General features: G+C 31.2%; 2 protein-coding genes across 2 annotated transcripts in view; one reads left to right on the top strand and one right to left on the bottom strand.

The window, feature by feature from the left end:
- The window catches only part of LOC108687237 (pollen-specific leucine-rich repeat extensin-like protein 4), a 6635-nt gene extending 3417 nt beyond the window's left edge, over positions 1-3218 (top strand). Inside the window, exons 2-3 of the mRNA XM_018192904.1 lie at positions 831-1307; positions 2664-3218. Of these exons, the coding sequence (XP_018048393.1) occupies positions 831-1307; positions 2664-2771 (585 nt within the window). The 3' untranslated portion in view covers positions 2772-3218. The remainder of the gene's footprint in view (positions 1-830; positions 1308-2663) is intronic.
- Positions 3219-4706: 1488 nt separating this feature from the next.
- Positions 4707-10746, bottom strand: part of LOC108687242 (lysophospholipid acyltransferase 5) — an 8976-nt gene continuing 2936 nt past the window's right edge. The window contains exons 2-8 of the mRNA XM_018192917.1: positions 7750-7857; positions 7525-7647; positions 6694-6809; positions 6459-6617; positions 6093-6329; positions 5702-6010; positions 4707-5605 (exon numbers count right to left, since the gene is read on the bottom strand). Of these exons, the coding sequence (XP_018048406.1) occupies positions 5324-5605; positions 5702-6010; positions 6093-6329; positions 6459-6617; positions 6694-6809; positions 7525-7647; positions 7750-7857 (1334 nt within the window). The 3' untranslated portion in view covers positions 4707-5323. The remainder of the gene's footprint in view (positions 5606-5701; positions 6011-6092; positions 6330-6458; positions 6618-6693; positions 6810-7524; positions 7648-7749; positions 7858-10746) is intronic.

Below are 10746 nucleotides of genomic sequence, written 5' to 3'. Positions count from 1 at the left end.
ATGTATATATTCCATTTAACATTTTTTTGTAAGTTGGAATATGATGTTATAATATTTATGACATCATATTCCAATTTATAAAAAATTTAAATTTTGTTACTGAAAATTGCCAATCAATTATAAGTGTATTTTTACAAATTGCATAATTTTTGTAACGTGCATAGTAATAAAAATTACTATGCACATTACAAAAATTATGCATTTTAAATTAGATCAGATTAAAATTTATATGTATACTGAGAAAAAAATTACTAAACTTTAATAACATTTTCAACAGCATTAATTAAATTTATTTATATTAAATAAATATTTACTCAATAAAAAATTGTAATTAAATCAAATTAATGATTTCTGTACCAAATAAATGTTTATATTTAGTAAATTTTTAATTAGTTATTATTTAGAAAAATATTTATTAAAATTTAGTACATTTTTCAGTTTATAACGCTTATCTTGTAATCAATCTTTTGCTGCTATGCAAAAACTCCTCTTATCAATATTATAATTTTTATTAATAACAAAATGTATAATTTGCATGAAAGCAATTGCATTGAAGTCGCACTAAAATTTTGTTCTGAGTGGAATTTAATTTTGTGTTTCTGATTTAAAAAAAAACATTAAATTATTCAAATAATCAAAACAATTCTTTTCTGCAAAATACTACATAACGCAAGTAAAATTTTTGAATAAAAGTGTTACAACTTCCGTTGCATGTAATGCCATATATATCTCACAGGATAGCAAAATCTTTGTTGTAACTTTCGCTACACTCTCTTCGAACACGTTAACATTGCAGTCACGATCATCATGCCTATTTTCTCTTTTAACAGAGCACGATTTTTGCGATCGTCTGCTCGTCGATCGCACTAACGGTCGCGAAACCAGCGCCGGAGCCACCAGTGAATTCATACTTTCCACCCTCTGGAGGTGGTGGCGGTGGTGGAGGCGATGGTGGCGGCTACGGGCCGCCAGCTCCGGCTTATGGTCCGCCACAGCAAGCCCGAGTGATCCAAAAGCACGTATACGTCCATGTGCCGCCACCAGAAGCGCCGGAATACAAAGCGCCCAAGCATGTGCCGCAACCACAGCCGCCCCAGAAGCACTACAAAATAGTGTTCATCAAGGCGCCAACTCCGCCGACGCCGACCGCGCCGCAACTGCCACCGCTGCCGCAGCAGGATGAGGAGAAGACGTTGATCTACGTCTTGGTGAAGAAACCCGAAGAAGCGCCCGATATCGTGTTGCCAACACAAGCACCGACGCAGCCCAGCAAACCGGAGGTCTACTTCATCCGCTATAAAACTCAGGTAACGATTTATCTTTTTTCACTTTTCTTTTTATTATTCGACGATGTAACCATCCATTCATCATGTTCTATCATTTCATATCAATATAGATTAACTTTCTTAATCTGACATTCTTGATTTAACTTACGTCTCTATCCATCTTTTCCTAATTTTTAAAACTGGAAGAAGATAAAAAGTAAAACCATGATCAGACTATAGATTGAGATTGAGATTGGATTAGAATTTAACTGATCAGAAGAAAGAAAACCAATATCAAGTTCAGTGAATTTGATTGATCAAATTGCAATTCAATCTCAATCTTTAATCCGATCACGGCTTTACTCTTTGTCTTCTTTTAGTTTTAAGAATTAGAAAGAATAAATTAGAAAAAGATAGAGTATTAGAAAGAGATTAAAATTAATCTTTTGATAAAAATAAGTCTAATACATGCAGTTTAAAAAATGAAATTGCTTAAGCGAATTCGAATTTTGGCAAGAATAACGACGTCTCTATCATCGGATAGTGCGTTGCGTAATCTTCAGTTACTCAGAGCATAAATGTTGCTCAAACGTATACATGTACGGATAGTTATTACTTTCAAAGCAATTTATCGAGGAGCGATTTCGGTTAAATGGCGAACATTGAAAGATGAAAGTATGCCTCACGGCATGTAAATTGCTTTCGATGATAGGAGTTGAGCGGCGCATGTTTTTGCTTTGAATATGAAGGAATCCGGATGTTAGATGCGAGATATTTGCACGTCATATATTTCAAACGACCTTACAGTTAATCGGACATGAATCATCTTTCCACGGCTCCATTATAAAAAAGAAAAACGAAACTACCAAGGTGATTGCCGTGTCGACGATTTGAATAATTATGGAGAATTTCTCTTCAAGTTTCCCATAACGCTTATCTAAGCGAACTTGTCGAGATTTCTACATACAACAATCGTAGTAGGTTTTAAGGATTAATTATATTGTACACACTCTAATGTTGCTATAACTTTTCGTTACAAAAGATATCTTTCACTATACACGTTGCGCTCTGCTTAGTAAACTACAAATATCGGATCGAGACCCTTGATCTACTTTTTTTGTCGATCAGGGGGTATTCTTCGATTAACCGCTGAAAATCTCTTCTAGCCTAAGTCGCTTTCCGAAATTGCTTGGCTTGCTAGGTAAACTACAGATATATTGGCAAAATTTAAATTATGCGCGAATACGCAGACTAACCGAACTCTGCTAATTGCCATCACAGAAAAGATCATGGCTGCGTGATAGCCATAATATATAAAATTCATATATGCACGACACGTGTCATCTCTCTTTTTCTCTCTTGTCTTGTCTCTTACGCATTTATTTTTATGCATTACAGAAGGAGCAAGGTGGCGGCGAATATGGACCACCGGGGCAACAACCAGGGCAACCCATTGACAGTTATGGAGCACCACAACCAGGCCCGGGCCCCAGTGGACCATATTAGGCTCATCGCACGAGAACACCTTCACCACCCTCGAGACTTCCGGCATTTTACGGAGACAAATCTTTAACGGTGATTATTCTCGCAGCCGTTTCGCGATACGTGAGCACGAATGCGCAAGCCCGGATGGATCTTAATAATTTTAGGAGGGATGTATATATCGCCTATATCTCGTAAGATAGGCCGCATGGTGTTTTAAAGGTGCTTAAAAGGCAGACACTTCGTGTTGTCAAAGCCTATGATGTCGCTCGCGTATACAATTCACATATACATTCACACTCACACATACGCATACATAACAAGTTCTTAAACGACCGAGTATGTTTGTCGTGGTTCTTTGTAGAAATACAAAAAAAAGAATCATTTTTAATATTTTTATATATGAGATGTCGATGTTTCTTTTGTATCTTTTAAGAAAATAATTTTAAATACATTTTTTATATCAAACAATTTTTGGCATAATTAATCATTTCACTGCCTTTCTCTTCGCCAGTTTTACCTCTCGTTTCTTCATACAATCTCTCTCTTTCTCATATTTCTCGTTCATGTCTTACTAATGACGCGATACAAAATCGAAATTGTTGAAATCTAGACCGCAAGCGTACTTGCAAATATTAATCTTTAAACAATGTTTTAGAATCCTGAATCTATACTCAAATATGTATCCTTTTCCAGCACATATTATTTTTTTAACTAAATTTATAATTATTATAATGATAATAAAATGAAAACATTTGGAACATGAAACTCCAAGATAAGGTATTCGTAAAAATACTTACGTTTTACATTAAATATGAAACGTACAATCAGCGTGTGAATTTTAATTTTCTCTCAATTTAATAATTATAATTCCAAATTATAATTGCCAAACAATTATAATATAATTATAATATAATTAATTAATATACAATTAATTATAGATAAATTCCCAAATTAAAATTCACACTTCTGCGGCTTATGAACTAGGTACAAGAGTGTCGCATCAAAACAATCATATCGGATCGTCTTATTTCATCCTATAGTTTCAATTCTATAATAAATGCTATCGGCAAATGCAATATAACTTCTGATTGAGCTACAATTGTATAGTCCTATACAAGTAAATTTTTGTAAATCTATATCGCGACTATATCAAAGATTCCAGAGATTGGAATCGTACTTGAGACAAGTTAAAGTCGTTAGGCAAAATACTACAAATAATTTCTTGTCAATCTAACTTGATCATTGAATATGATAGGATGTCAAATGATCGTAAAGAATTTCAGAGTCTGGACATTTTGTATATCGAACTGATATCTACTAGTTTCTCTTAATTTCAATGAGCTGTGTGTTCGAAGGCTGTGTGCGTAATAAGAGCTGCGTATTCCTACTACAATACGAATAAATAGGTAGATCGTTGTTAGACTTTTATCTACAAAAATAATTGCGAATATATAAGATTGAAAATTACTTCTCGTTATTTTATACTGATACTAATGCAGCGTGCATACATACGGTAGAAGATACACATTCGACTAGAATTACGTTCTGTTATCATCGTATTTACATCTAGAGAGGTATAGTAAAACGCAGTTAATTAGATCGGCAAAACGTAGCACTATGATAAAATATATATTTCAATTGAAATCGTGCACGATATATTGTTACGCATATTTGACTATATTGTTTTAGCTGTTTTTGCGCTTACAAAATCACGATATTGTTCTCTAAATATCCTCTGTAATACAATTTCTCTGAATTTATTTTTGTTGAATAGACGTTCTTATTGCCTAAATGCACAGTTGCTTTCTTTTTCGTGTCTTTTTAAGATAATATGATACTTGACTAGTTAACGCAGTCGCTACTATTTATTGTTATTATAACAATCCTTATCACTAAAAGGCATAATGCATTTTAACAGATTTTATTATCGATGGAATATACATATAAATAAAACTTTGTTCAATTGAATACGCTAGATATACAAAAATATGATTGAAGACGCAAGAACATATTATTATAGGAAAATACTGAAGTATCTAGAATTATATTGTTGAATTATATTGTAGAATTATATTTCTTGAATTTTCGTGTCGTAAAGTTTGATCGTAGAAACTTGCAATACAGGCACACGAAATTACCGACCAGCGGATTTTTTTTAAACGGTGCAACGATTTACAAATTAATAATGTTCTTAATAGTAATATTCCATTACTATCGCTATTTCGTTTCAGTCACAGATTCTTCAAAGGAATTTTTTACTTGCGAAACTCGATCATCGAGGATATATTTAAGCGATGGAAATTCAACATCATGTTTTAAAGAATTCATAACCGTTACGAAACACGATAGTAATAATAATATGCTTTATTTTTTTCCCTTATCTTCCGTTGGATATGCACTATCACATTTCTTTTGAAGACTAGTGACTGTAAGTGAATGTATTGTAATTGACATCAGCATCCATTATACTATAGCTGTATGTCTTGTCAAGTATCGGTCCGAACGACGGAAGGAAAAACAAGTACAAGAGCAATATCTTAATATATCGAGGAAAAAAAAAGAATGGAATTATCTTATTCTTGGTGCAATCGCTGATGTTCATGTCTTTGACCAAGCAACCGTTTAATGTAAGGCGCGAGCAGCGGATAAGAGAGGAAGAACACATGTCCGCAATAATACATACTAGAGTAAACGTGGTTATATCGCGGATACGAGAGAAGTACGAACGATATGAGGCTATAACCCATGAAAACAAAAGTGTAAAGTTTCAGAAAGATCCAAGCGAGAACGCGTGCTTCCCATCGTATTTTCAGCATCGTTTGTACTATCTCGCTGTTTTTTAATACCGGTCCAATCTAGGAAAAATAAATCACATGGAAAATAAGGATTAAACAAGAAGCAATCTAATTTTGAAAAATCTTGCAAAATTCTGTATGAGGAATGATACTTACGTCTCGCTCGAAGTATAATACAACAAACTCCATAAAGAAACAGTGATAGTATCCGGAGTGAAAACCGTGCCAGAGAGCAAGGAAAAGCAGCGTCATTATTTGACTATATATTTTTGAACCTAGAAACTTCAGCCTCTTGTAAATATATTCCGCACACCAGTGATTGGTATTTATGTTGAAAGAGAGAATGTAGTCATTGAATTGCATGGTAGTTTCGAATGTCCGCAATTTAACATTCGCGCAACCGTCCCACTTAACATGACCTTCAGAGTCTTTTCCATTATATGTAAGACCAAAGACGATGCAAACCTGATATCAACAATCGATATATACAAAAGTACATATTATAAATACAGATAAATTAAAAAAATTATATTTCAATTATACATACTCCTTCTGTGATTAGCCAAACGCTGATGTATTTGTAAAGATTAATGCGGCCCCACAGGCCGATTACCAAATATTTCTTTATTAAATTTAACTTCTGGAATGACGATTCAAAGAGATACTGATCAGAAACGTAAAGTGTACCGATTTGAAATATCACGACATATATGAATCCGATAAAAGCTCGTAAGAATCCCGCCGACACACAATTGGGCAGCTTGATAGCACCAGTTTGAGGATCCTAAAAATATAAAGCGTGCTATTTATATTAACTGGACATATTTTCTGAAACTGGAGAACTAAATCCCCGAATTCGTCAATAAACATTTAAAAGCTATTAGATTAGTATTTTTCCAATTTATTAACATACACGTTCTGTAAGCTGACCATTGACATAGTCCAAGTATCGTTGCATACTGAATTGCGGTCCGATCAGAAAGGCGCCTGGAAAATACACGTATGCTGCAATTTCCAACAGCGATGGACGTTTCTTCAAGATAATCTGCTTTTGATTATCGGAGAGCTTCTTCTACAATACAGTCAGTGATCATTACGCCAAGAAATAAATGAGATAATAGAATTATGAAAAAAATAGCATTTCGTACATCATATTTCTGACCGTCCCATAAATTAAATGCAAGCCCTATTAATCTAAGGGTTAGCACGCACTGTGGCATTGTCCATTTTATATCGTAACCTTGGGTACTGGTGGTATAATAGCCTGTATTGAAAAATAATTTCGTTTAAATGTTTTGCAGCTCGACGAAAAAGAACGAGAAAACGATGAAGGTTGTCTACGAATGCAAGCAAACGATTGTAAAACTAAAAAATAATATTTCGATACATTATATAATAAATTATACAAAAAATATATTATTGTATGACCAAAAAAAAATTAAAAAATTAATTATTTCGTATCGCCCCCAACTATTCGAATGATTAAAATGTCAAATACATAATGACAGATAAACCCGGCTGCATATGTTAAAGTAAACTTATCAAGTATACGTGCACAAGCATGATAATCAAGTCTATTGGAACGTGTAGATAACAAAATTGTACAATTTATCGCAAATACAAAACACACATTCGGATAAACTTGCACAAGTATACTTGATAAGTTTACTTGAATGTATGTCGCTGGCTTAAGATGTTACAATACAAAAAAATTGTTTTTCATTATCATTATAATTGTTTATTTTTAAGATATGTATTGTACTTCTTACACCGTTTTAGTTTCCGAGAAGACGAGAAATGTGAATTTAAATTAGAAATCAAAAAAGATTCATTGCTGGAAATGCATTATTCCAAGTCCACGATCGCGCCAGATAGCTCGAAAATACTAAATAAAAATACTAAATAGTGCCGCAGGGTATAAATATGTAAATGCGACTGATTTTTCGACTATAAATAAATTTGATATTGTGTTGCTTTACCGTAAAGTAGGTACATCATGTTGAAAAGAAATGTTGCTATGACGGATAGCCCGGTGCTGTCGAGAACTATCAGAATGAGATACGTTCCGCATACCGCCGTTAATGAATGAAGTATGTTATAATCTGCAAAATCATTATTATTATTATGATCGTCTTTATGAATAGGTAAACGCTGGTGTGTCATTTGCATGTCAATCGAATTGAGATACTGTTCGAATAAATTACCGTAATTCCAGTAACCAATTAAGAGACCGCATGCTATGAAAAATAAGTGCTGACGAATGGGATCTTTGCCATACAGTGTATACCTATGAAAAAGAGCAACGGGGAATCCTGAAATCAAATTACATAATTTCTTATTATTCTCGGTCATTGCAACTCAATGTTACTTTAATAATTTTTTACGTCCTCCTTTTTATGTTTTTTCATTTGTATATCAATTTTGAATGAGTAAGTAAATGTTAATCTTTTTTTGATATATAAATTTTATATAAATACATAAAATCTATACATTGTGATTATAAAAAGCCTCTAAAAATTTGATCAAAGTTATTTATATCAATGTTTTAAATTTTGTTGTATGTTTGGAATGATTTTTTAAAATTAAAATAATAAAAAAGCATATAATATATGTCATGTAACATACATATGTACGTATTAAATATGTACATATATTACATATATTATTACATACATTTGTACATATTAATATATATGTATGTAACACCGCTATATTGTGCACAGCAATAAATTATAAGAATAAATGGTACTTGTTGAGCTGCTACATACTGAAGTTTTTTAATTCAATTAATCAATTGTAATATGCGCAAATACAATTTTGCTCCGTAAAAGTTGCATTTGCAACTAACGTATATCATTATATCATAATGTATATTTATTTATCATAAATGCTTTTAAATAGTGTCATTAAATATTTTATGATATCAGCAAAAGAAAACAGATATATTCAATTTTTTTTTAGGTTTAAAGTTAGCATTTCAGATATTATGTTTTAAAAATGAGATTTCAATTAGGCTTTTTCTACTTGCATACATAAATGCAATCATTCGTGTGTTTAATTAAAATAAACCAGATTTAAAAAATATCGTCAAATACCAAATATCAACGTTTATTTTAAATGAAATTGATTACTTATTATAAATTGTATCCAAATGAGCTCTATAAAGCTAACAGCACCAAATCAGCAGAATCAAATCGGACCTATCGAAATTTTTAGTAAATTTTGTACTAAATTGTACCACTAATGATAATTTTGTATCATATGCCATTTCGAACGAAATCATGATGCTGCTGCCTTAATATTGAGCTGGCAGGACCAATTCAAAATAAAAAAAAGAAAAGAAAAATAATATCAGAAATCAATACGATTGAATTTGTACTGCCAAAAACAATTCTATATTATGTATCATTTCTAAAAAAACAGTGACGCTGATAGTTTAATATTTAATTTAGCAAGATCATAAAAAAAACAACACAAAGGCAAAACTTAATACAACTGAATTTGTATATACCATTAAAAGTAAGTTAATACTTTAAATGTTTTTTCCTTAAATGACTTTATTAGTATATATAATATTTATAATCTATTCCATATCAAATCGAACACCTTTGAAACATCGTCATTTTATTTTATTTTTAAAAAATGTGATTTTTTTCGCGAAACACGTGTCTCATATTTTTATCTGTAGAATACATATGTTAGCAAATTTAAAAATAAAATAAAATGACGATGTTTCAAAGGTGCCCGATTTAACGTAGAATGCCTCATAGATTATATAAGTATTATATATACTAATAAAGATTCATCATCATTTAAAAAGAAAACATGTAAAATATTAACTTATTTTCAATAGTACAAATTAGTACAAATTCAATTATATTAATTTTGCTTTTGTGTTTTCTTTATCCAGCCAGCTTAAATATTAAATTAGCAGCGCAACTGTTTCCTTGGAAATGACATATAACATAGAATTATTTTTGACAATACAAAATAGTACAAATTCAATCGTATTGAATTTGTACTATTATTCTGATATTTTTCTTTTATTTTGAATTGGTCCTGCCAGCTTAATATTAAAGCTAGCATCGCCACGATTTTTTTTCGAAACAACACATGATATAAAATTATCGATAATGATATAATTTAATACAAAATTTACTAAAAATTCCGATAAGTCTGATTTGATTTTACTGATTTGGTCCTATTAGCTTTATAGAGCTTCCAAATAAAATAAAAATAAATATATACGTGTACACACACACACACACACACACACACACGCGCGCGCGCGCACACGCACACGCACGCACACGCACACACACACACACATACCATTCCACATTTGGAGAAAAATATCTTAAAAATAATGTTTAAACTAATAAGGCTATAGAATAAATAATATATAAAATATTATCTATTTTCAATATTCCTTTTAAACAGAGAAAAATTGTTTTCGGCGTTAGATCTAATATTTTGATATAATACGATAAAATTATTTTAATTACACAATTTAATAATAAAAAAATAAAGGAATTAGAACTGATATTATATTACTAACAAAGATAAAATTGACTTATTTTTTTATCGAAGAATTCTTTGAACAGGGCACATTGATGCAATAAGTAAATAAAAAAAAATAGTTTGTCTTCCTTCATCTTATTGTAACATGTGTAGCAGTTCAGAAATTTTATCGATAAAGAACAGATTTTAAGAAATGATAATTAATTTCCAAAATGACAATCTAATGAGTCTATTTTTAGAAAAATTTTAGATTAATAACGCGAGTATAAAAAAGTAATATGTAATTATAAAGTGTCCTCTTTTTTTAAAAGTCGTACTTTATGTACAGGATGTTTCTTAAATAACGGGCATTAATTATATATAGCGCTATTCCTTATTAAAAATTGAGTCGAAAAGTCTTCTATAATTTTGCAATTTTCGCGATGTTGACAAAATATTAATTTTTCAAAATTGCCGAACAAGAGTATATCCAGTTTCTCAACCATTAACTATTACGAAAGTTGCAAAATAATAGAGAACTTTTTGACTCCGTTTTTGATTAGGAATAGCATTAAGTGATTCGACAATCGCTTATGATTCTAATATACATCAATATATCATAATATATTATGCTATATTATGTACAGTGTAATATTAACATATAACATTATACTATGCCATTATGCTATATTTTTATCTAC

Source organism: Atta colombica, unplaced genomic scaffold (assembly GCF_001594045.1).
Source record: "Atta colombica isolate Treedump-2 unplaced genomic scaffold, Acol1.0 scaffold102, whole genome shotgun sequence".
Lineage (NCBI taxonomy): Eukaryota > Metazoa > Arthropoda > Insecta > Hymenoptera > Formicidae > Atta > Atta colombica.
This window is presented reverse-complemented; position numbering and strand designations above follow the sequence as displayed.